Source organism: Glycine max, chromosome 11, assembly GCF_000004515.6.
Source record: "Glycine max cultivar Williams 82 chromosome 11, Glycine_max_v4.0, whole genome shotgun sequence".
Classification (NCBI taxonomy): Eukaryota; Viridiplantae; Streptophyta; class Magnoliopsida; order Fabales; family Fabaceae; genus Glycine; species Glycine max.
The window spans coordinates 8,479,875-8,504,223 of NC_038247.2; the positions used below are offsets into that span (position 1 = coordinate 8,479,875).

General features: G+C 35.0%; 4 protein-coding genes across 4 annotated transcripts; 1 reads left to right on the forward strand and 3 right to left on the reverse strand.

Annotated features, from left to right (window-relative positions):
• Positions 1-324: 324 nt before the first annotated feature.
• LOC100788628 (pentatricopeptide repeat-containing protein At5g50280, chloroplastic) lies at positions 325-3,344 on the reverse strand. Its single transcript, XM_003538955.5, has 2 exons — positions 2,489-3,344; positions 325-1,693 (listed from the first exon to the last, which is right to left on the reverse strand). Exons 1-2 carry the CDS (start codon positions 3,310-3,312, stop codon positions 406-408), a joined length of 2,112 nt encoding a protein of 703 aa, XP_003539003.1. The 5' UTR covers positions 3,313-3,344; the 3' UTR covers positions 325-405.
• Positions 3,232-8,180, forward strand: LOC100789168 (TATA box-binding protein-associated factor RNA polymerase I subunit B). The gene is made up of 6 exons (XM_003538956.5): positions 3,232-3,345; positions 3,470-3,585; positions 4,310-4,983; positions 5,470-6,270; positions 6,397-6,530; positions 7,519-8,180. The coding sequence occupies exons 3-6, from the start codon at positions 4,371-4,373 to the stop codon at positions 8,128-8,130; spliced, it is 2,160 nt and encodes a 719-aa protein (XP_003539004.1). The 5' UTR covers positions 3,232-3,345; positions 3,470-3,585; positions 4,310-4,370; the 3' UTR covers positions 8,131-8,180.
• Positions 8,181-10,260: 2,080 nt separating this feature from the next.
• On the reverse strand, positions 10,261-13,240 carry LOC100818383 (fructose-bisphosphate aldolase 1, chloroplastic). The gene is made up of 6 exons (XM_003537788.4): positions 12,757-13,240; positions 11,963-12,232; positions 11,494-11,603; positions 11,272-11,362; positions 10,854-11,123; positions 10,261-10,770 (listed from the first exon to the last, which is right to left on the reverse strand). Exons 1-6 carry the CDS (start codon positions 12,934-12,936, stop codon positions 10,492-10,494), a joined length of 1,200 nt encoding a protein of 399 aa, XP_003537836.1. The 5' UTR covers positions 12,937-13,240; the 3' UTR covers positions 10,261-10,491.
• A 2,387-nt stretch (positions 13,241-15,627) lies between these two features.
• LOC100101849 (endoglucanase 24) lies at positions 15,628-22,856 on the reverse strand. Its single transcript, XM_003537790.5, has 4 exons — positions 21,998-22,856; positions 18,910-19,209; positions 16,836-16,997; positions 15,628-16,484 (listed from the first exon to the last, which is right to left on the reverse strand). Exons 1-4 carry the CDS (start codon positions 22,433-22,435, stop codon positions 15,876-15,878), a joined length of 1,509 nt encoding a protein of 502 aa, XP_003537838.1. The 5' UTR covers positions 22,436-22,856; the 3' UTR covers positions 15,628-15,875.
• Positions 22,857-24,349: the final 1,493 nt, after the last annotated feature.

The window sequence follows — 24,349 nt, forward strand, 5'->3', positions numbered from 1 at the left end:
ACTTTTGATGCATTCACATTGTGCTTGAGAAGGAGACTAGGGTCATCTGTTACTTCATTGATTTGTTTCATTTTGTCTTTCAAATGATGAGCATTCCCAATTGCCTTATAAATCTTGATGTCACCCATTTAGAGAAGAATGTTGTTAACTAGTGCCCTAATGATATTAATTAAAAAATTACAAATAGAAAGTTTTTATTGGCATTTATATTAGAAATGCATTGGAAATCATAACAAATATGCATTGATGATTTTTTTTTAATGAAAATTTCTCATTTTTTACTGCTTATCGGCACTTGTTACCATTTGTCTTTAGAGAAATAAATAATCGGTCAAAATTGAACTTACAAATTTACAATCCTTACAAGTCAACGCATCTATAACTTACTTTACACTAATATCAGAACTACTTTTGTTTCACATGTCTTTTCCTGTACTTCCATAACTCATCCTTTTTTCTCTTCGGTTTCACAACGCCCATCTTATTTCTAACTACACCAATCATGGATCTCCTATCCTTTCTGTTTTTAATTGCAGCTTTAGCATCCAGAACTGCCCGAAGCTTCTGGTATGAATCGACATCCATCACCTGCCCACTCTTGACCATCTCCTGGTGATAAAAAAATGCCTGGCTAAAATCTCGAACACGGAGAAATGCATATATCATAGTTGAATAAGTTACAGAATCTGGCTTCAAGTTATGAGCTGCCATCTCTTCCAACAACTCTGGCAGCTTTGAGTGTCGCCCTCCTCGTGCATATGCATTCATCAGCATATTGTATGTCATCACTGTTGGGTGCAATCCAACATTTGCAAATTTAGATATTACATCTCTTGCTTCCTTGTAGTAACCATGTTTAGCAAAACCATCAACAAGAGTGTTGAATGTGACACGTGTTCCTTCAACTTTTTCCCTCCTCATCAACTTCCATATTTTCATCAATGTTTGGGTGTCACCGGCACGTCTAAATGCATCTAGTAAAGCAGTGTAGGTTTCTATGGAAGGTTTAATGCCTTCCCTTTGCATGTTTTCAAATGCTGCATAAGCTTTCTCATGCCAGCCACTAACTGAATATGCATGGATCAGAGCTGTATAAGAATGTGAAGTGGGTTTAATACCGTCTTTCTTCATCTTCAAGAATGCATCTGCAGCCATGTCACTCATATTTTTCTGCTTCCCATATGCACTGATTATACAAGTATATGATTTGGCATTTGGCTTCAAGCCAGTTTCCTGCATTTCAGCCATCAGCTTCTCTACAATCTCAGGTTGCATTTTTCTGCTGTATGCATACATTAGAATGTTGAATGTAGCTTCAGTGGGCTTAATCCCTTTAGTTTTCATCTCAACAAAGAGGCCTTCAGCTTCTTCTACACGGTTGGATTTACAATATGCATCCATCAGGGTGTTGTACACAATTGTATTTGAAGAAACCCCTTTCTTCTCCAGTTCAGATAGGATGATGAGAGCTTCACTCATCAAACCCTCAACACAAAATGACTTTATTAGTGCACCTAGGACTTCTTCACCCCATTTGACTCCTTTTCCATTCATTTTCTCAAAAAATTGCCATGCATCCTTTGCACTATGGCCAAGTTTTCTCATAACGATAACCATAATAGAACATGTCACATGATCTGGAAGAACATTATCTGCTTCCATTGACTCATACACCTTCCAAGCATCTTCATACCTAAAACAATGAGGTAGACTTCAACAATAAACTCTTAAAATATGTGGTATATCAGGAGAGGGGGCGGGGGGTGGGATGCTGCCCTAAAACATTTGTCAGAGTAGGGAGAGATGAAATATCTTTTGTTTTTCAACACTGTTTGCTATACAAGAATTAAATATGTTAATTTCACAGTTTTTAAGTTTGGAAGCAGCACAGGGAACCAATACAGCTGAGGTAACTTGAAATATCTTAATTCTCTGACAAGTAGCCAAGGAAATTTCATAGATTGTATAGTTGTTCATAGGCTTCTTAATAACAAACTAACCAAGAAACCTAGTACAAAACAAGCCCAAGAGGTTAAATAAAGGACTCCATCCATCTGCCATAATGGAAAAACTGAACTAGCATGAAAAGACTTCATGGCAAAACTGATGTACGTACTAGTACACTTAATGTTCATGTCATAACATTGTCTGGTTTAATGTCAACATTGATCAGAATTCTCGGTAAAAGATGATGCAATATGTCATTTCCAGTGTTTTAGACATATACTAATTAAGAATGGGCATGCTTTATACCACTGCTTGGATAACAAGCCTATAGGCTATAGCACATTGGTCATTTCTTTACTTTCCATGATAATTAGAAGAATTATAACAGTGAAACAAGTGAACTAGTGTATTATTTAATTAAATGTGTAACATTCTATTCCTATCTAAGCAAAAGTAACAAACTACTACTTGACTTGCATTTTAAGCAGCTGAGAGAAAAAAAGCAAAGCACCACACATGATTTTGCAAGAATATATTTTACCTGGCACTAGAAAGAAGGCCTGAAATTGCAGCATTATAAACATGAGAATCTCTAAACTCCCTGCTAGATGGCAAGTTTGTGAACAAAACCATCAACTTATCACCCATCTTTGCTTTCCCCAACAAAGGAAACAACACAGTGCAAGCCCGAGGAGTAACAAGTGACGGTTCCTGCGACCTCATCCACTGAAAGAAATACAAACAACACACCAGAAGTTGCTCATCCCCAAGTAATTTCAAAACCTCCCAACACTCTTTCTCACTAACCCTTCTTCCTTCATACTCAGCCAAAGCCTCCTCCAGAGTTAGATTTTGTGGCAAGTTCCTTGCAAGCTGAACAATCTCTCCCACAATGCCCTCAGGCAAAGGCAAAGCCTTCTTCTGAAACACCGTTTTTTCCTTCTCTTCAATCAAACCCATTTCAGGTTCTTCTTCTTCTTCAATAAGGTCAGAAGCAAGGTGCCATGAAATGCGACGGTTCTTCTGAAGGGACAATTTTCCTTCTTTTCCAGGGTCTTGGGAAGAAAACCGAGTGCGGGTTTTGAAGAATTTGTAGATTGGATCATCTGGGTCATACTCTTGTTCTTCTACTATTGTTTCTATGCCCTCTCCTTGTTCATGATTTTCTGGTTCTAGTTGTCGGAGATATGGGAGGAAAATGGGGGTGTTGGATGGTGATGCACAAAGACATAGGGTTTTGGAGACTGAGAAGGTTGAGGTTTTGGAGTGTGTGAGAGAGAAAGGTTTTGAAAGTGTATGAAAGTGAATTTGGTGTGAAATGAAAGGGTGATGAAAGTAAGAAGAAGGTGTGAGGTTGAGAGCCATGGTTGGCTTGGTTTTGCAAGTTCAAGTGCAAAGGTTATCTTGTTCTTTAACGTCGTTTTTGACCCGGTGGGTTTTGAGACCCGGACCGGTTCACTTATTATTACTTATTAGTATTTAGTATCATTTTTTATTAAAACAACGTCGTTTTTGGCTAAAGGGACGCGGATTCGAAACACCAGTCTCATCCTTCAACCCTAGTACCGTGGAGCCACCCTTTGTCCACCGTGGTCGTCGTTGAAGGAGGTCGTCAACCGCAAGTTGCAGCCGCACCAGGTTGGCCTCACCACTGAGAGAAACAAATTTAATTGTTATATGAAATTGTTCACACTTGATTCCTCTGTTGCTTAGGTTGCTCTAAATTATTTACTACTTCTTTTGAATCCTCTGTTGCTTAGTTGTGCAGAATCAGGAATCATTGCTGTGCTTGTGAACACTATTTTTTTTATTCGTTTTCTTTTACTGCCAAACTTGAACCTCATTTTTGGTCCTTGGTGGTGCTTCCAAGTCATTCATAAATGGCATGAAAGATTTGAGTGGCATTTGGCCATTTTATTATTTGTGTTTCAAATGACGCTTTAATCTTAATTTCTTGATCTAATAATACAAGTTGAGAAATTGTGCTTTTGTGGATTTCAAAAATGAGATTGTGGCATCTCAACTGTCAAGCACAACGGCAACTAAATGGGTATTATAAATTGAATCATTTGCATACTTTTCTTTTTTCTTTTTAATTTCAAATATTGTAATAATTTGGCTTCATATTCTAATAGATAGCCTTGGTTTATAGTATTATTGTTTGGCTTTTACATTGAAGTAATCTGTTCTGATATGTTTTTTAATGGGTTCCTTATGTTGCAACACTATATAGAAAATACATATAAATAAATAAAGCATCTTCAATTCTATATTGACATGTGCCTTGGATCATGCGCCTTTTTTTTGCATTTTGTTTTTCAAAAACAACACTCATCTTCTTCCCTCTAAATTCCTCATAAAGGTGCAAAACAAAACGTCATCAGCTTTGGAAACCCTAGCGTGAGGCAACATCAAGTGTAGCAATGGTTGATGTCCATAAGTTGATTTGCCAAACCTGTAACAACGTGGGTGTTGGTGATGGTTCTGATGGCTTTTTCTACTGCCTTCGCTGTGGTTCTCAATGCGAGGATGTGATGGACACCGCTGTTGATGACGATGATCTCTTCAACAAGAGTGCTGTCTACTTGCCTAGTCACCAACGCCAGCGATCTGTTGCAATCAAAGCCGAGCCCATCTCTCAGTATGACTCCTTTTACGATTCCCACTCCAATTTCATTAGGAATCTGGGTTTAGAAGATGAAAATCCTCAACGAAATGATCATGTTCAAGTTAAAAGAGAGGAGGAATTTGACGCTGCCCAGTTTGATGAGGCAAGTCCTTCTGTTCCTGCTGATTTTGGTGGCTCCCAAGTTGCATGCTTTGAAGACTACCACAATGAGATAAGGATGCGGTATGTGATGGGGTTGCAGATGATGATTGAGCTTCAGTGTGAAGCGCTGGTGAAGGAGTTTAAGGTGACCCCTTTAATTTGTGGCTTGGTTGGCCCAATTTGGTTGAGGTTTGTCTCCAAGACTGGCATTTTCGGTGATGACTGGGCTGATAAAGTAATCCATGACTCTGAAACGCAGAATGAAGGTAAAATGATGTTTTATCTCTTATATTTCTACATTTAAATTACAATACATGTACCCTTTTTTGTTGCATGGTTTGGTTCTTTATGTTCCAGTCAATTTCTCAATGTACTTGTCAATGCTTATTTGTGGTTCAGGATTGACCATAAAGTTCCAATTCTTGCTTTATTTGCTTGTGACATATTTGGGGCATTACTTGTCTTGTTCATCAAAGGTTTCACTAATGCTTTCTGTTTGTATTAAAAGTTCACGAAACCTTATAATTAACTGAAAAATTTACTCATTAGCATATTGTATATGATTAGTTGCAACTCAATTTGGTTCATTAAGCTTGGATTTGACCCCTTAATTATCAAATGTATTGTAATAGCAGCAAGATAAGAGGATTAGCTTGTTAATGAAGTGTGTACTATAGTTTTTCAACAGTTGGAAGATACTTACCATATTTCCATCAAGCCTATCTAATAGTTTATTTCTGCATTGTTCTCAGATGAACCAGAAGATTACAAGTTACGTGCTAAATACAGAACAGAGCCCCACAATATGTTTGGCAAGCGAGCTGTCATGATATGGTTTAGGTCTTTAAAGAAAAGGATTCCACTACCTTGTACTGTTGCTGTTTCATTTCTGGCATGTCATGTAGCCAGGGAAGCTGTCCTGCCATCTGACATGATGAAGTGGACACTTGAAGGGAAGCTTCCATATTTTTCTGCTTTTGTTGAAATTGAAAAGCGCATGGGACAACCAACAAGTGCATGTCCTATTAGTTCAAGTGTTATGTTCAGGCCCCAACAAGCTATTCCAGTACAGAAGCTAGAGTCATTTGCTGCATCCATTGCTCAGTTCATAGGCTTGGAGTTACCTCCCGTGAACTTTTATGCTATAGCTTATCTTTTTCTTCAAAAGTTATCACTGCCTGTTGAAAAGATTCTTCCTTATGCATGCCGCATATATGAATGGTCGATGCCTCCTGATTTGTGGTTATCCTTATCCAGTAATTATTTTAGGCTACCTACTCATGTATGCGTTATGTCAATTCTGGTAGTAGCAATAAGGATATTGTATAACATAAATGGCTTTGGAGAGTGGGAGAAGAGTTTGTCTCGTGATGATGATGCCAAAGACAACAGTGAAATGGGTAATGCTTTTGCCTCTGATAATGGACATGATTTTGGTAAAGAATCTAAAGATTCAGCTGAAGATCAAGTAGGATCTCAGAAACACGAATTGGATTCTGCCTGGCTTCTCCAACATCTTCAAGCAAGATATAATGAGATTGCAGATACCTATGGTGAAGTTTTTGTTTACTTATATTATTATATTTAACCAAACCTATGTTGCACGAGTTGATATTCTATTTTCGTCCTATTTTTTACAACAATTAAATGACTATCTAACATCCAGTATTTATGGACAGGGTATTCAAAGGACTTGGCTACATATCTCAAATACTGTAGGGATGTTGTCTTTGCTGGATCAGAACCATCTTATGGTAATCACGAGGAAGAAAAAATGATAGAATACCTATGGAAATTTTATCAGAATGAAGAGGTAATTAAAGAATTGAGCTAGTTATTCTATTGATATGCACAGGCCTTTAGAATTAGGATGTCTTGGAATTACTTTCAAGTTTAAACTTCTTTTTTTCTTCTTATTTCCTGGGATATGTTAAGAAAGAAGTAGCGCCTCTGCCTGTGCTCTTTTGTCTATGGGACATGGCTCGGCTGTTCATGATTTTCAATTTCTTTCCCAGTGAAGCTTGGAAAATAAATTGGCTACATCACTGTTTCCTAAAGTAAAGGACGTCGAAATTCAAGAAAAATATCATGAATGAACTATTGTCCCCACGGACTTATTTCCTCAGATCAAATTTGTACAAAATAGAATAAAGAGAAGAATTTATTTTCTTTTTCCTGCGGAAATGAAGGGACTCAATCTAGTGCCAGCCATTTATCTATCTTTAAATTTCTCTAAAAACTTTTGTTTTGATGAAAGTGATTGAGAGAAATTTCTAGAAGATGGCATGTTGCTTGTTACTTTTACATATTGTTATTATTATTTGAATACATTTACTTGGTTCAACAATCAAAATTACGACATACCTGATTCCTGTAAGTAATGCTCATATATTCATGGGTCAACTGATATGTCACTGCTAGTACCTTCACTCACTGAAGGTTTGTTGTGCTCTAACGATATGTAATTGGAATCAGTGAAGGGCTGTACATTCATATTCTCTTAATGAAATCTTGTAGTTATAGATGCTCATATAGTGAGTGCAGAATTTATGGAGATAACATTAATGAAGATCTCCTACATGAATATTTTCCTCCAAATATTATGGTTATATATATAAAAAATTGTATTCCATCATCTCCTAAATGTTATATGTTGGGCAGATTTTATTAAATAAAAATATTTTTTTGTCTATCTGCCTTGGTATGTCTAGTTTCCGGGAGTTGTTTTTGTTGTCTGAGTACATCATGAAGAATGTCTGTCAAAATGTGTTGTATAACACTTTCTCCTTTTTCTGTTTTAGGATACAAAACCATCAGAAAATGTAGAGCAGTCAAATACTTCTTTCAACCAAACGAGTTCCAGGGATAAAGGATGCATTGGCAAGATATCCAAGGAGGAAAAGATTAGAAAAAAAGGTTTTAATGAACTCTTTCCTGATGATGACACCAGCCTTGAAGATGTGAGCAACAATAATTCCCATGAGAGTTTGTCAGACAGTGAAGACTCAGATTCCCAAGAGCACAGTTCAGGAAAATCTCATGTCAAGGAAGCCATTAGACAGATGAAATTAGAGATGGAGGAGAACAGATTTTATTATATACCACCTAGTGTCAAGCGAAAAAGACTTGATTATATTCACTATGTGAGAAAGAGGGACGAAGGTGCGCTGACTTATGTTGCTCATGCTGATTATTACATTTTGCTTCGGGCTTGTGCCAGGATTGCACAAGTTGACATTCGGATTTTGCATATTGGTGTGTTGAGACTTGAGAGAAGACTTGCTTGGTTGGAAAAACGGATTGATCAATGCTTACATTCCAAACCAACTAGCATTTCTTGTCAATTTTGTTGTAATAAGGCCACGGAAAATGGATCTGATGGTCTTCCTGGATTATCAAATTTGAATATTTGAGAATTGATAGTTTAACTTTAAGAAATAGTAGAATGGAGGAAGGATGCTCCGATTCCTTCTTTTTTTTTTCTTTTGATTTTCAATTATTCATACAAGAATAAATATTAGGAATAAGATAAGAGGATGAGAACCAAAGAAAAATTAAAAAGGATGAAACGACACTTGGTTTTTCATAATCAATAAATATTTAGGTTAATGAAAGTGTAGGGAGTTTCTTATTGAGGACTAATGGAGGTGTGTGTTTGAGTTTCATCTGATTGGGCAAGCTTCATTGCCTTTTCGAGTTGCAAATTAAAACCGGTGTCCTTCTGTCAATTACGATATACATTATACAATGACTTGGAAAGTAGAATCGTTCATTGACTTTCCATGCTTGTCTCCATTTCCGAGCAATGTTGCTTGTCAGAGTTTCTGATAATAACATGCTGCTTATGGATTCTCACATGGGAATTAGTAGTTTTTACTTGAGTTGGTTTATGCAGTCACTTAGGAGGTTCTGTTGGAGTTATTTATTGATCAATTTAGCCTACATAATTGTCCTTCTTGGCATAATGCCAAATTGATTCTTTATTATGCGGGTCCCTTGTCTTAATCTACTTTAATCAAAACGTTTCCTTTAGATTTTCAGTCACTATTTGGATGCCAAAAAATTCAACTAGTTCTCCATTTCATCTATTCTGAAAGCTACTTAAAACAAGAATTGTAAATATATTTTTATGAATTTTGATACAAGTGTTGGTAGTATTTCTAATGCTAATATTTCGAAAGGAAAGTCTAACATTACCTAGGTGAAGAGCCCTTGAAGTTTTAACACTTATTTTTGGCTTGTAAGAACTTGCAGAGGATTGAGCTTGTGTGCATAAGTTCGGTCGAAGGGTGCCACATTTGCACTCCATTGCATTTGCACCCGTCTCAGTGTTAACTTTCTCTGTTTTTTTCATTCATGTTCCATATCAAATTAATTATGATCTGTTATAAATCTCGTAATTTTTGCTTATTTGACATTTTTGTTTCTGTTGCTTGTTAGAACTTGGAAGCTTTATTTGATAAATTCTCACAGTGAATATTGTGTGAAGCATAATGTACCAAAAACAAAGTGTATACTGTATGAAGCATTGTGTGAATACTGAAGCATTTTTTAGTACTTGTTTTCTGACTTGACTTGATATCATTCAATCAATTGCAGGCTTGCCATTAGCAGATGCTCCAAAAAAAATTAGTGGAGTTCAAAAGCGCTATTGGAGATACCTACCAAATGTAGTAAAAGCATTAGAAAGTTCAACAAACTTAACTAGTGCAGTAAACAGTGACTTTGGATTTTTAGGTCATGGACATTATCCCATCCATGCCTTTTCAATTTGGCTTAGTTGTTTTCAACCATGGTATCATTTTTTAGTCGATCATGTAATATTCCTTACGCATTCATACAAGGAGCTGAATTCAGTTTCTTTCTTTTAGATTTTTAATTAAATAAATGAACTCTCGACCATGAAACGTGCTTTGAGGGAGTAATCTGGATGGATTTGGTTCTTACTTTCTTTGTGTTTGTCTTTGACCTATTTTATATCCATTCTAGTAAATAACTAAATCTATATATTTAACAGGTTAGTTATCAGTTGGTGTTTTGATTGTAGATATGTACTTTGTGAATGAACACAATTTGGTATCCATATCTTTCAGTGATGCTCATTTAAATTCATCTACGTACATGATCAAAAGTGCTTCTGTGAAGCTACAAAAATAGTGATCAAGAGACTGTACATGCTAGCACATGAAGAAAAAATAGTGACACCTTGACTTTATAATATGCTGAACCTGCAGTGCTTCGTTGATCAGTTTCAGTTCACCTGATATGGGTTCACTAATGCAACAGACACAAGGCCAACACAAGTCTTGTACTATTGTCCTAATTGGGTATGAGTTGGGTAGTAAAAGTATATGTACTAGTGATTGTCATAATAAATAAATATCGACAACATAAAATTGTCTTAGAAGAGCTTCTCAGCAATACCAAATTCAACCAGCAAATACTCCAATGGATCATGCTGCTATATTCCTCCCAAAGATCATTTAATGGGTTTTTTCAATTTCAACACATTTTTTAATGGGTTTTTTCATTGATTGCCGAGATTCAACCATGTTTGTTATATATTGAGACATAATCAATCAAGTACACCACTCACAGCAGAAGGTTTATAAGCTGTAAAGGTACATGTAACCATAAACAAAAATAGTCTCCAAGACTATAAAAACATTACATTTTAGACAAATTAGTCTTCTTCCACTTCATCCTCCGTCAACACCTACTATAACTGCTGGTGTTGCTGCTGCCTAACATGTATCATATTCACTACATACATCTTAGTAGGAGTAGCCTTTGACGAACAACTCCTTCTTGGCTTCCTCGGATTCACCCTCACCGGTGTACTTCCCAAGCTGGGCGAGCGAGTTGGACTTGGCACGGAAAAGGAGTGCATCTTGTGCCGCCTTCACGTTCTCTGGGCGGCCTCCCCATGTCTTCAAGGCAGTGTTTTGGAGGGCTCTGGCATACGAGAACGACACGTGCCACGGGTTTGGAGATTGGTTCATGGCATTCAAGTTGAGGGTAGCTTCAACCTCAGACTGTCCACCAGACAAAAACTGCATAGCACAGGATTGGTTAATTAGCACATGAAAGGGAGGGAAGTTAGGAATGCAAAGAATGATGATGCATTTGGCATTACCATAATTCCAGGGACAGCAGGGGGAATTCTCCTGTGAAGGAGCTTGAGGGTGTAATCAGCAACTGTCTGAGGACTGGCCTTGTCCTTGGACTCAGCTCCAGGTGTAACCATGCTAGGCTTAAGAAGAATACCCTCAAAAAGGACATTGTTCTCAGCAAGGTAGAAGAAAACCTCTGCCCAGACCTTTTTTGCTACTTCAAAAGTTCTGTCAATACCATGCTCCCCATCAAGCAAGATCTCTGGTTCCACAATTGGGACCAATCCATTGTCCTAAAACAACCATAAGATGAAAACATTAGAAATTTATAGGTCCTCTTCCTAGGTTTATATAAAAAAAAGTATCCTACCACACATCACCTATGAATAGAAGTGTAACAAAAAATAAAATCATTAATATAACTTAAGTGCTATTTCTCACCTGAGCAATTGCTGCATAGCGAGCCAGACCCCAGGCAGCTTCCTTAACTGCCAGAGCAGAGGGACCGTTGGGGATGCTCACAACAGTACGCCTGATATGGAATTGGGGATTGGTATAATATGATGAAAAAGATGAGCAAGAAGTACAGCACAAGAAAAGGAGGGCATGGAATTATGAAAATGATTTTGCTGCCACCACAAAGGGGGGGAAGTTAGCACTCACCATTTGGCGAAACGGGCACCTTGCTGGTAGTATGCAGCCGAGCGAGAGGCAAGACCATCAAGACCTTGGCACCATGACTCGTCGTTGGAACCAGCAAGGGGTACCAAACCCTGTTGTTCTCGACACATAAACCACACATTAGTGCATACAATGTTATACATATTCAAATTCTCCCTTTTGAGTTTAACTTCAAAATTTTCACTATTATAGACTACAAAAAGCTAATCTCCAGTATGTTACAACTAACTAGTGTTTATGTGAGGCATGTGACATCTTTCCATATGGCCACTCTAACAAATATCTGGATGATTGATAGTACAATTAAACATAAGTACATATCATATTGGCATCAAAACTAGTGCTTATTCTTTTCCATTATCATTTCAGGCATGGCACAGACTGAAATGGCATTTAACTACATAGAAAGGAAAGGGAAGGATAGGGTGACTCCTAAATCCAAAAGGCTTACCTTGTCGACTTTAATACCGGGAACAATGTTTTGCTCGAGGAGCACGTCGACAATCTTCCTGCCATCAGTTGTGGATTGGTAGAGAGTTTCCTCAAAGAGAATGGCACCAGAGATGTACTGACCAAGTCCTGGAACTGTCACAAGGAGGGTACGGTATGCCTGGCGGTTAGCTTCAGTGTTCTCTAGCCCAATTGAAGCCAAACGCTTCCCACAGGTAGCATTGGACTCATCCATGGCCAAAATACCCCTCCCTGGTGAAGCCACTGTTTTCTGTTTCCACACAAACAAGCAAGAAAACGCACAGCAAAATATTATTGCATCAACAATGTGAAAACCATTACTTAGGGGGCAAACTAGGACAGCAAAGATTTATTTGGCTTCTAAGATAAAGAGAACATACTTCAGCGAATAAAGTGTGGTTATAATTGATGATTAGAAAATTTTCATAATCACTACTTATGCATGTATTTAATCATAATCTCAATTGTGACAATTATAACTACACTTTATCCTCTAAATTTTTACAAAGCCAATGTGAAAACAAAAATAACTCAGCAGCGCTAAGAAGAAAATGGATTATGGGTGTGAAATGAATAGTTCAATTAAGTTTTGTTACAAGAAACTTTTAATATTTGAATCTTAAAAACTTTTCCATAAGTACTTGAGAAGCTAAATTGAACATATTCAGTTTCTCTATAAGCTAAAATGAACTTATGCTTGCTTGTTAACTTTTGAAGAAATTAAATGGGAAAGCCTAATATGTATAAAAGTTAAGTGCATTATTATTATCATACCGCGGTCTTAACGAGCTCATCAGCATAGGAACCAGCTCTGATGGTGAGGCCTGATGGGGTGGTGGGGTTGCATCTCACAACTGATGCAGCAGAAGGTTGGCGAAGTGTTTGTCCCTTCACCCACTCAGACTTGTCAAGAACAAGTGAAGACTTGAGAAGAGATGCTGATGCAGAGGCCATTGTTCACTGCAGGTGTTAGGCACTTAGCACTACTTCAATATCTTATCTCCTACAGCAACCTTTGTAGTTGTATGCACCTCTTTACCACACATGCACAGCTTTCACTTCATTTATAGTTCTCAAGTGATGTCTCGTTTGAGGCTGCTGTGAGCTAACCTATCCTCACTTGACATGTGGATGATGATAACTTCAGCCTTCTTCCTTCCTTCCCATTCTCCTTTGCCATTTATTTCGTGGTTCAAATGGATGGTTTTTTTCAAGCCTCGTAAAAATTACTTGGAAAATAGAAAAAATAAAACATAGATATTTGTTTTCCCTAGTCGTGACAAATGTATTCCATGCACCAAAAAGGGTACCAATTATTGTTGTCCGTAGGGGGAAGAAAACGACCAAAGATGTATGAGGTTATAATTTACCTTGCTGATTAACTGTTTTGTCTCCTTGTTACTGATTTATGGTCTTGGTTCAATGAAAAGATGTTGTGAGATTGAGGTAACGATGTCTCCAGATCATACCTTGTCAATTGGCTCCTTGTAATTATGCCTTCTTCCCCTGCCCCAATCGAACGGCTGTCATATTTCAATGGCCTAATTAACTCATAAATACAAACTATAGTAGTATTAATGTCACGCTCTTATTGTTTTAAACTTTAAATGCATGAACTCCTTCTGATAAGTACGAAGTATCATGGCAGAAATTAAATTATAGTATTTCATATTCTATTGTCAAATATTGGGGTAGAAGATGCTGATTTGTAATTGTTGATACCAAAAGTCGAGAATTTTTCCCTGTGAAATGTAGTGGTGTTATAACGATATATCAATAAGAAATAGGTTGGTACTAGAAAGACCTAAAGATATCAATTGAAAAGCAAGTGGTAGAAAAGTTTGTTGAAATGGGAGTCCAAAGGGGATGCTGAATGCCCTTAAGAAACTAATTGGTTTCTAGCACATGGCGAACCAATAGTAAGCATTCGCACTTGTTATGCATACACGCATCTAATTAAATGATAGTACCTTTTTAATAAAGTTTGTCATGATCTAATTAATTTAGCATTACTGGTAATTAACTTGAAGTCTAAAACGGTAATGCTAATACGTTGATATTTAATTCCCTATTACACTAATTCTTAATCATACGGGGTGTTTTTCGAGGTTCGAGTTTTACTAGTATATACAGAGATGGAGGACGAATTGAAAATGTTTAAGGTTCATGCAGTTAATTAAGCCAGTCTAATTCTTGAAAGCGTTGGGTACTTCCATTTTTCTGAATTTTTTCCCCTTAACTTCATCACTTTGAGCCTTATATTTTATGGGTCTCTGAAATTATGAATGCAAGCTTGTATCTCCACTTATCGAATAATATTTTCATTTCATGAGTTTCTCCACAACTTGCATAAGAGTATCAAAGAAACCTTAGCTGTCTATGATTATGGCTTGGTTATTGCGCATTAATAGTTTTGAGATGTCATTAATAATAAAATTCAGCAAGTACTTTTTTCTATATGACACTGGCAGTTAGGAGCATTCACTTCCTGCAGCATCTTAAATCTTTCTACTACTCAAAAGGTTGAGTTCCCCTCGCATCTGATTTTCCACTTTCCATAGGAACCTTATTCTATTCTCTATTTCCATATACAGCCGAGTAGTACTTACTAGTGGAAAGGAAGGGAATCATTAATGTTATTAAGCTTAAAGATTCAAATCCCCCAAAGTCTTTCTATTCATGCTCTCGTCCTGGCAAATAAAGTTTATGAAAGCAAATCCTGGTATCCAGAAAGTCAGAAGTGGATGAATAATCAGTATGACGAATTTATTCAGAGGGTACTTTAAGCTCCCTTGTTAAATTCTATTTAGCTTATTATTTATGTTCCGTATTTCTTAACAGTGTAATATATTGATCTTTCCCTTTCTAATGAATTTATGAGAATACCATGATATAGGAATCAAATTAAATTGATAGAATAACACCTGCTGTTGCTTGAATTTTGCATCCACTAAGTGGGACATTAAGCACACGCTTTATGTTTTGTGCAGCTCAACCTATCACCTATAATATGAAGGGAAACTGGATCTAAGAACCGTTGAAAGTAAAAATTAATTAGGGTCATCTATAGTTTTGACTTTTGATGCATTCACATTGTGCTTGAGAAGGAGACTAGGGTCATCTGTTACTTCATTGATTTGTTTTATTTTGTGCTTGGTTGGAAAAACGGATTGATCAATGCTTACATTCCAAACCAACTAGCATTTCTTGTCAATTTTGTAGTAATTAGGCCACGGAAAATATAAGGACCGATATATTAACGATAGGCATCAAAACGCAAATAAATTATTATTAAATTTCTATTTAAACCTTCTACATCTTTTTGCTCAAGGTTATTATGTACCAAATAATTTTACACATTGGATGCCTATTATGGTTAAAAGAAAAAATAGACACTAATTAAATCCAGAAACTTGAATAGTAATTTGAAATTTTACTCGTTTGGTACCAATCTGGTAGTTTAAATATTACTCGAAGTATATGTAAGAAATGTATGTGTAAATATGTAATATTTTTCTGTCTCTCCTGATCTCCTTCTACGTGACTCCAATTCCAAATTTGAAATTGTTTATCTTGTACTCATTTTTGTAAGTGTTAATTATATAAATTTTTGAAGCCGTCAGAAGAAAAAAACAACACTAATAATTTAAAACAAAATGAACACTTTATATTCACTGATATAACTTTAAGATAGTTAACAAACCCGTACATCCAAACATCGAGAATAAAACATTTAGAAGTAATTAAAAACCCGTCATCCTTTCTAGTAATGCTCCTAAACCCAATCAAGCCTCTACCCTCTTGATTTTCTCAAGATGAGAAACATCTTCGGCGTATATCTTTTCATTTACAAAAAGATGAACCTATACCTTATGGTAATTGTTTTTATTATATTAACTAAAGTTGGGATTAGCAGCAAAATATGCTAAAACCCCAACAAATGGTGCGTTAATGTATGTGGTTGGCTCGGATTTCCTAAAATCAACTCGATCATCCACATAATCATCATTTTCGTCAGGTCCTCCAACAATGGCACCAACAAGAACATTAGGATTGGGATTGGTGGAATTGTAATAAATTGAACCTTCTTTGCATGCAATGAACTGAGGATGATCCTTGATGGAGGGTAAGGAAGATCCACGGTGATGAATACGTTGTGGATAGTAGTTGCTATAGCCAACCATGTAGGATAATCCCATTGGGTTATCACCCAAAATGTAATCAACTTGCCTCTTAGCATGTTGGCGAAGTGTTTGTGCACTAACATAGACATTGCCACAATTGATGGCTTGTGAAGCGTGTGTTAGGTAATTGGCATAGACCAATTCAAGGAAAGCAATTGAAGTTGCATGTTGCAAGTTGCTGCCTCCGGGTCTGTACACAAGTCCACCTGGCGTGTACTCTATGTGTGAGCTTGGTGATTCGGGTATGAGGGTGCAAATGAAGCTCTCTGCTGAGGACTTGTAGGACTCAAGAGAGTACATGTTTCCTTCTATGACTTCCTATAAAAATTGATAAATTTATTTATCGGCTATCAACAAGTGCATGTTACTTTTATTTTTGGACAAAACTTAAATACAGTTTTATAGGTGTTTTTAGTGTTGTTTTGCTATCTGAATTAGTGTTTCACATCCTTAACTTGCATAATAAAGGTTTCCATTAAAGGTGAAACTTCAATTCTAATTGAAAAAACAACACCAAAAACACTTATGAAGCTGCATTTAATTTTATTTATTTATTTTATTTGGGTGTGTGAAAATGTGAATGATGTGTATATAGTTCAGATGACATGAAATTTTGTGAATTTAAGGTTGTGGTTGTACTTAGTGTTGAAGTAATAATATGAGGCTGACCTTAGAGACAAGTACGTTGAGGCCAGCATGTTTGTTGTCCCAACCAAACTCATTGATGTTGTCGTCGGCACCAAGAGTTTTGCCATTGGTTTGAATGTAGTTGAGGAAATTATCGTCCTGCGTCGCCCTCCTTAGCCATGCGGCTCCCCATAACAACTCATCCTACCATGTAAATGTTAATTAAAAATAACAATAACTAACTGACCCATCAAAAACAACTAACTCAACTCAACTACCATTACTTTTAATATTAGAGGATAAAAACATACTAGTTTTTTTTTTTATCAGCAATTCAAATTTCATTAAAATGCACAAGTGCTTGAGTAAATTTACAAGGAAACAAATACCCCACAATCATTTGACCTCAACGTTATTTGCTAATGATGTCCCTATATAACAAAACAATGCACGGCCCCTATATTTAATTTAGCATAGATGTTGAATCTTAAAATATTATAAATAATACGCATACCAGAAGATTCAACTTCCAGAATTTTTCAATGCATGCCCCAAAATGTACCCCGTGAGCATAATATGCTATCTCCTGTATATAAAACAATTTCCTCCAATCAACCAATCCAAACATTAAACAACTAGCTAGTGAAGGGTTTCCATTGTTGGAAAGAATAATAAAAATCCTTTTGGTAGGCTTTTAGCCATGACCGTATATGAACAAGATCTTTGTTGCCATGCACACCAAGTAATCGGGCACCACATCACCGGCCATCGAGTTTGAACCCACACTCCGCGGAAACCCGATGTGTGTTGCCAAAAATGTTGTCCACACACTATTTTTAAATCATCAACTCTCCCACCCAACCCTTCCAACCCTTGCCACCCTTGGTATTTTGACTCCAACACAACACCCAGAGACTCTCCCTCTCAAGAAACATATTTCATTTCCACTTTGCAATTAATGCCTCATTGAACAAAAGTAAATCTTTAACTCGCAACCCTCCTAGCTCCCTCGTTTTGCAAATTGTTTCCTAACTAACCCAAGCTATCTTCTCTCTTCCCTCCTCACTTCCCCACAAAAATCTTCTTTGTAAAGCAACCAATTGCATCCTCCAACAAGTACACTTTTAGCAATCACTAATTGACTGTGCTGGCTATGGAGTGGGCACCGGGAAGCCTTATTGGCAGACCTAGCACATGTGATAACATGTGACATCCTCCAACCACCGAAATTATCCACATTAATATAGTACAAAATTTAGACGCACAATTATAGGTAACTTTTTTATTATTTTTCTAGTTAAAATTGAAATTTCGTTTTAGCAATATATAGGTTTTAAATGCACAAGTTATTATAATATTTGTTCTTATGAAGAACAACATCAAATGCAGTTAAACAATACTTCTTAGTTCTTACAGATTGTGCAGCTAACATTTTTCACATGATGATAAGATATATCTAATTTCTTCATCCAATGTATAATTTGATGGTAATTGAACGCAATATGCTCGTATTAGTTCGCAATTAGCACAATTGACTGACAGGTGAAAGCAATATGTTCTTTGACTTTTCCAAATCTCTTTTATCATTTGGATGTATCGTTGTCCATATCGTTTTCATTGTCTCCTGAGTTTAAAAAGTTTAAAGTAAATCGTTTTCCTCGGAACAATAATAATATTAATCCTATATGTTGCTATAATTAATTATATTCCAAAATAAAAATATAATTAATTATAGCAACATTAGTGAAGATCAAATATTTTCATTAGTATGTTACTTACATAATTCTGTATCTTATTTAGTTACACATTGTTTTAAAAAATATATATGAAATCAAATTAATATTTTTTAATTAGTTATTCTTAGACCAACTAACTGAAGAAAATAATTATTTTTATTATTAATCAATATTCAGTTTTTAGATTATATTATTTATAAAAAAATTATTAAAATAATATAATCTAAAGTAAATTAATTCTTAAAATAAAAAACTTAAACATATATATTTTAGTTAATGAGATAACCCTTTGTTAATTAAATGGAACTTCTCTTAAATGTTTTTTTAAATTTTACTAGTTGGTTTGATTCATTATTTAAAGTCATAGTAAATTTAATTACCTGATAGCCATCAAAATCGCAGTAATATGGGCAGGCATTATACTTAACATTATCATTGTCACTGTAAGCACCCCTGTAGTTATCTGCAAATTGGAAGGCTGTAATAGCATTACGACGCAATGTCTCCGAGTAACCCGGGTCCGATGACCGGAATGCCATGGATGCGGCGGCTAGAGCGGCGGCTGTTTCACCGGCGACATCGGAAGCCGCGTTTGGTGCATCAACAGCATACGTAGTCCTGGCTGTATCCATGTCCTCTGGTCTCTCCCAACATTCATGGTCTGAGTTTGGATCACCCACCTATGCCATTAATATGAAACAAGGTCATTAAGCAATCATAACACAATAGATAAAATAAAAATTTTTGTTATCCAAATACAAATTATCAAGATAAACTAACTAAAAATAATTGTCACATAAGTTAAATTTATATTTCTACCAAAACTGATTTATGATTAGTTGATGTTACTATTAAAAAAACTTTTATGTACATGTTAAACTCTTGATATAAAGCAAAATGGGACAGCAATCATTAATCAAATGATTCACTGTCCCTTTATTCCTTAGCTTTTAGATGACGTATATTTCCTTCGTGACTAAGCTACATGTTTGGAATGATGCTTATAATTTATTTTTATAAAAAAAATATTTATAATGTTATTCTCTCTTGTTTGATAATTGTAGCGAAAATCATATTGTAATTTTAGATTATTTACATTTTTTTCAAATAAATAAGATTTTGGAGATTATGATTAAAAGCTAATAGATTGTTTTAATTAATTATTTTCTCATTTTTTTATAACTAATTATTTTAAACATAAAATCAATTATTACAAATAATTTTATGCTTTTCAATTTTATTGTAAAAAAATATTTTAAACAAAATGAATTATCTTATAAATATTTTATATTTAATATAAAAATTATTTCATATAATTAATTAATAATATCTATATGGAAATCTCTAAACATGACTCAATGCAAATAGTCAAATACAGCCTAAAGAATCAAATGAAAAAAGAAAAAGGCTTTGTTGTCGCCATCAGCAAGGACCATTTTTAAGCCTATAAATTTCACGAACTTTAAGAATGGAAAGCGGATCACTCATGAATAATTGAGTGACTATAACATGAAATTGTGACACTGCCAATTGGTCCACCCTCTATTACTAGAGTGGAGTTGTTTTCATTTATTCAAAATACTTTAATGGTGCTACAACTTTATCTAAAAGCCAACAAGTGCTTGATTAATTCAAATTACCGATTTATGTCTAATACATAGTATATAAAAGCAATTTATTCATTTGAACCTTGACCCTTCCATCAAAGGTGGATTCAATGGTTCCATCTCCTTCTTCCTTCTCACAAGTTGAAACTAATCGTTAGATATTCAGCCAATTTGATGATGATGGTGATGACAGTAAAAAAAAAATGTAGGTTAGATTCACAACCAAAAAAATGTAGGTTGAATTGATATTTTTTTCTCACTTTAGTTTGAATTTGGGTTTGTTAAGTTCTTTTTAAAATTAATTATATTATATATTTTTAAAATTAAGTAAATTTATCTTGTCTTGTCATTATTTTTTTCTAATTTTTTTTATAACTTTATTGTTTTTCTACTTAAAGTATGTATAATCCAATAAATTATATTGTCTTCTATTTTTTTTTACAGAAAAAATCCTATTTAAACTTTATTGATCGAACATCAAATTTTACTCAAAATAAATAAACTGAAATTTTTTCTCTTTACAATTTCTAATCTCACATTTTATAAAACCTTTCAAATCTTATAAAGTTTTCAATAAATTCACTTTTAAAATTTTAAAATTATTAATCTATCAAATAAATCCTAAACCCTAAATACATGGATAGAACTAAAAACACAAATAATGTTAAAAAAAATTAAAAATTAAGAAAATACTTTTGTTAAATATTAAAATTAAAATTAAAAATTAATTAATTTTAAAAATCACAATATATTTAATCCAAACTAAAAATATTAAAAGTAGTAAGAAAAAAGATCCGGTGGGTTTTGTTTGGTTTCCCAACCTATTGAAGAGGCACTGCCTGTGGGGGGCCCGAAGCGTCAAATCCCGACAAAGAAGTAGACTGTAGAAGTAGAACCCGCCTTTGCGGCCATGCCCATATAAAACATTTTAAAATTTGTAATGATAAAATTATATTTTTGGTACTCCATCTTATTTTCAGTTTTGGATTATTTTCAGTTTTGGATTTGATTTTTCAGTAATTTAATTTACGAATGGGGTCTCTTGTTCTATAAAATCATGCAATGTCTATACTTGGAGGTTGACCGTTAGCAAGTGACATTAATTGTCACGTGTCTCACGTGGATGATAATAACTATCATGTCTCATATTCTAATTAAATGTCAACTCCATGAAAAATAATGTCACATGTCATGTTCTGATTGAATGTCGATTCCATAAAAGATAAAATGTATTGTTATTTTCATTGACTAATCAAAACATGACATGTGACAGTCATCATCTAATAAGAATGCGACACATGATAGTCAACATTCCTTTGTAACGGTCAACGTCCAATCGTGGCCTAAGGAACCAACATTACACAATTTTATAAAATATGAGAACATAATTCATGAATTAAATTATTAGGGGATCAAATTCAAAACTGAAGATAAACTGAGGGACCAAATTTACAATTTTGCCCTCCTATAATGGAGGAATGACGTCATATTTAAATGAAAACTAAGAAAAGCAAAAAATAGCTTATATTTGCATCTCTATTATATTTTTATTAAGTATTATTACTGTAGATGAAAATTATGATGAGAAATTTAATTTTAGTTGTTAAAAACCTTAAATGTAAGTAATAAAAATCATGAGCATTAAGATCAGGGGCAGGGGACAACAAAATTTAATCTAACCAAACCAACCCCTTTAATGAATAGCATCAGTGTGCATCACATTCACACACCCACCCACCCAGCATACGAGTACTACCAATTTAGTTTACTAAACCAACAAACAACCACTACAATTAGAGATAGAATAGATGTTTATGTACTCAACAATCAACATTAATAATTAAATAAGTAATTAATTTACCTGAACGAAAATCCGATTGGGCTGAGAAACAGTCTTGAGGAGATAATCGGTGGCCCAACGAATTGCGACGAGGGCGTTCCTGAGCTCATTGGGAGGCATGACGTCACCGAATTCGAGCACGCTCCACGCAAGCATTGTGGTGGTAAAGGCCATCGGAAACCCGAATTTGACGTTGTCGCCGGCGTCGTAGTAGCCGCCGGTGAGATCCGTGTTGTAGTTCCACCCGTCGCTCAGCCCCGACTTCCCTCGCCAACTCACTCTCTGATCCTCTGGCAGGAATCCCGATCGCTGTCCCTCGAAGAAAATAATCGCCTTCGACAACGCGTCTCCGTAGTCGTGGCTGCTCCCCAATCCCGCTTTTGGTTTTAACAACACATGAAAAACCGCAATTTGGAACAAGCTCCTCAACACCTTCTTCATTTTCATTGATTGATGCATGATTCAATACTATTGAACTGAAATGCCGTTGTTTTTATATATATATACAACGCAGAGTTGTCAAGTGTCAGTGAAATCACATGCTCACTTTGTGAGTGAACAAATGCTTTGGCATCACATAAAAGTGAGGATGGGTTCGGAGCTTGGCTTTTATATTTTGTGGGTCCACTCACTATTTTTTTTTTTTTTTGGTTTTGGTTTTGGTTCATATTAAGAAGGAATCTAATCTAATCTAAAAGATAATCAAAGTTAACCACATCACAGGTCTGCGCGCGCAACCTAAGTGCTTATTACTACCTTATACGCGCGGTTAGATGGATTGGGTTTGTCGTTACCTTCACGCTTTTTCTTTTAACATACACACAGCGAACTGGATTCATCTAACTCCATTCTATGCTAGGAACTACCTGTTATCCACTGCATGAAGAAGAACACTACTTAAAAAACTAATAAACCAAAATATTATGAGAAAAATAGGTTATACATTTACATTCTCAAACACAAATTATTATGAATGATATGTTTATTTGTTAATTTTATAATAATAACCTACTAACTGGAAGAGTAGATTTTTTTATACGAACAGTTAATAATTATTCACCTCAATTATTATTTTAGTTCTTTAAAAGATTAAGAATTCTTCAAAAACTCAATATATCATTTTTGTCTTTAATGTGATCAACCTCAAATCTAATATTAAAATAATTTTTCACGCAAATCAATAAATAGAAATTTTTAATTGAAATTAAATGTTACACTTATAAAAAGAATACTTCTAATTACATAATAATTAGAATCTGTCGGCATTCTTCAAGAAAGCTTGTCCCGCGATCAAAATCCAGTTAATAACCCCACAAGGTTGATTAGTGTGTGTATGATTGTATACGTGATGCGTCGTCCATTTCGATTCGCAGAAAATAGAAACTACTATTTGTAACCCTTTTCTTTTGTTAATAGTAATGGTTTTGAACAATGGCATACATCTTAAATATCATTCCAAACGAGCGTCTCGCAGGACAGAGTTATTTTGTTAGTTTAGGTTTAAAAATGAGAAATATTTCCAAGTAATTATCAATTCATGCGCTAGTGGTCCCAAAAAAGAAGTGGGGCTACAAAGCACATAAATGTTCTTTATTTCTGTTGAAGGTAGCACAAAAAAGAGGCGTTGTTCCTCTCTTTTTTCTCATTTAATGTTATTAAATTAATTTAAGAGGTATATTGAATTGAGATTTTAAAAGATAATTTTAATATAAAAAAATCATGTAGAATTTAAAAGACTACGCAAGAATGTTACAACTTACAATTTTTTTTAGAAGACTTTTATAACCTAGATTTTCTAGTTTCAATTTCAATATATCTATTCAGTAAGAAATTAAAAAATATGAAAGAACAACATAGATTTTTGGAAAACATTCAGAATTACAAGAACCTTATTGAAATCCTAATCGAATCCACCCCTTAGTTCTTAAAATGATAGAAAATCAAAGGTCACTGCCTTCATAAGAATGGAAATTTGGTTTCCTTCAATTACTGCATCTACATCTAGAATTCTCTTGAGCTTAACATTCTGCAATCCTTATAAACATCTTAATTTCGATCATTTGTAAGCCCCTATTACAATAGATGGCCAAGTAGTTTCATTGATATCTAAGATTCTAAGCACCAACTTAGATGTTAAATATTAGATTCTCAAAAATAAAAGAAAAAAACGAGCCCAGTATGACATGCCAAACAGATAGCAAAGGCACGCAGCATAAAGGTAGTTTAGTGGACAACAAAGGGCTATACGGCCGAACCAGTACATAAATTTGGGGTCCACATTGGAAGCCCACAAAGAAGTTACAGAACAAACAAAAAAAATCACACTTTTAGCAATAAGAAATCTAAAAACTATATATACGCATTAACCCAACT

What these genes read in the sequence shown, in the direction of transcription:
- LOC100818383 (XM_003537788.4), bottom strand. Translation starts at nt 12,936, where the DNA reads ATGGCCTCTGCATCAGCATCTCTTCTCAAGTCTTCACTTGTTCTTGAC. An exon ending in CCGGTATTAAAGTCGACAAG is followed by an intron (nt 11,604 to 11,962) that starts GTAAGCCTTTTG and finishes CGAGAACAACAG; the next exon opens with GGTTTGGTACCCCTTGCTGG. An exon ending in GCTATGCAGCAATTGCTCAG is followed by an intron (nt 11,124 to 11,271) that starts GTGAGAAATAGC and finishes TGGTTGTTTTAG; the next exon opens with GACAATGGATTGGTCCCAAT.
- LOC100788628 (XM_003538955.5), bottom strand. Translation starts at nt 3,312, where the DNA reads ATGGCTCTCAACCTCACACCTTCTTCTTACTTTCATCACCCTTTCATT. An exon ending in GGCCTTCTTTCTAGTGCCAG is followed by an intron (nt 1,694 to 2,488) that starts GTAAAATATATT and finishes TCATTGTTTTAG; the next exon opens with GTATGAAGATGCTTGGAAGG.
- LOC100101849 (XM_003537790.5), bottom strand. Translation starts at nt 22,435, where the DNA reads ATGCATCAATCAATGAAAATGAAGAAGGTGTTGAGGAGCTTGTTCCAA. An exon ending in GCGATTTTGATGGCTATCAG is followed by an intron (nt 16,998 to 18,909) that starts GTAATTAAATTT and finishes TTTACATGGTAG; the next exon opens with GATGAGTTGTTATGGGGAGC. An exon ending in TCAACGTACTTGTCTCTAAG is followed by an intron (nt 16,485 to 16,835) that starts GTCAGCCTCATA and finishes CAATTTTTATAG; the next exon opens with GAAGTCATAGAAGGAAACAT.
- LOC100789168 (XM_003538956.5), top strand. Translation starts at nt 4,371, where the DNA reads ATGGTTGATGTCCATAAGTTGATTTGCCAAACCTGTAACAACGTGGGT. An exon ending in TGAGATTGCAGATACCTATG is followed by an intron (nt 6,271 to 6,396) that starts GTGAAGTTTTTG and finishes ATTTATGGACAG; the next exon opens with GGTATTCAAAGGACTTGGCT. An exon ending in AATTTTATCAGAATGAAGAG is followed by an intron (nt 6,531 to 7,518) that starts GTAATTAAAGAA and finishes TTTCTGTTTTAG; the next exon opens with GATACAAAACCATCAGAAAA.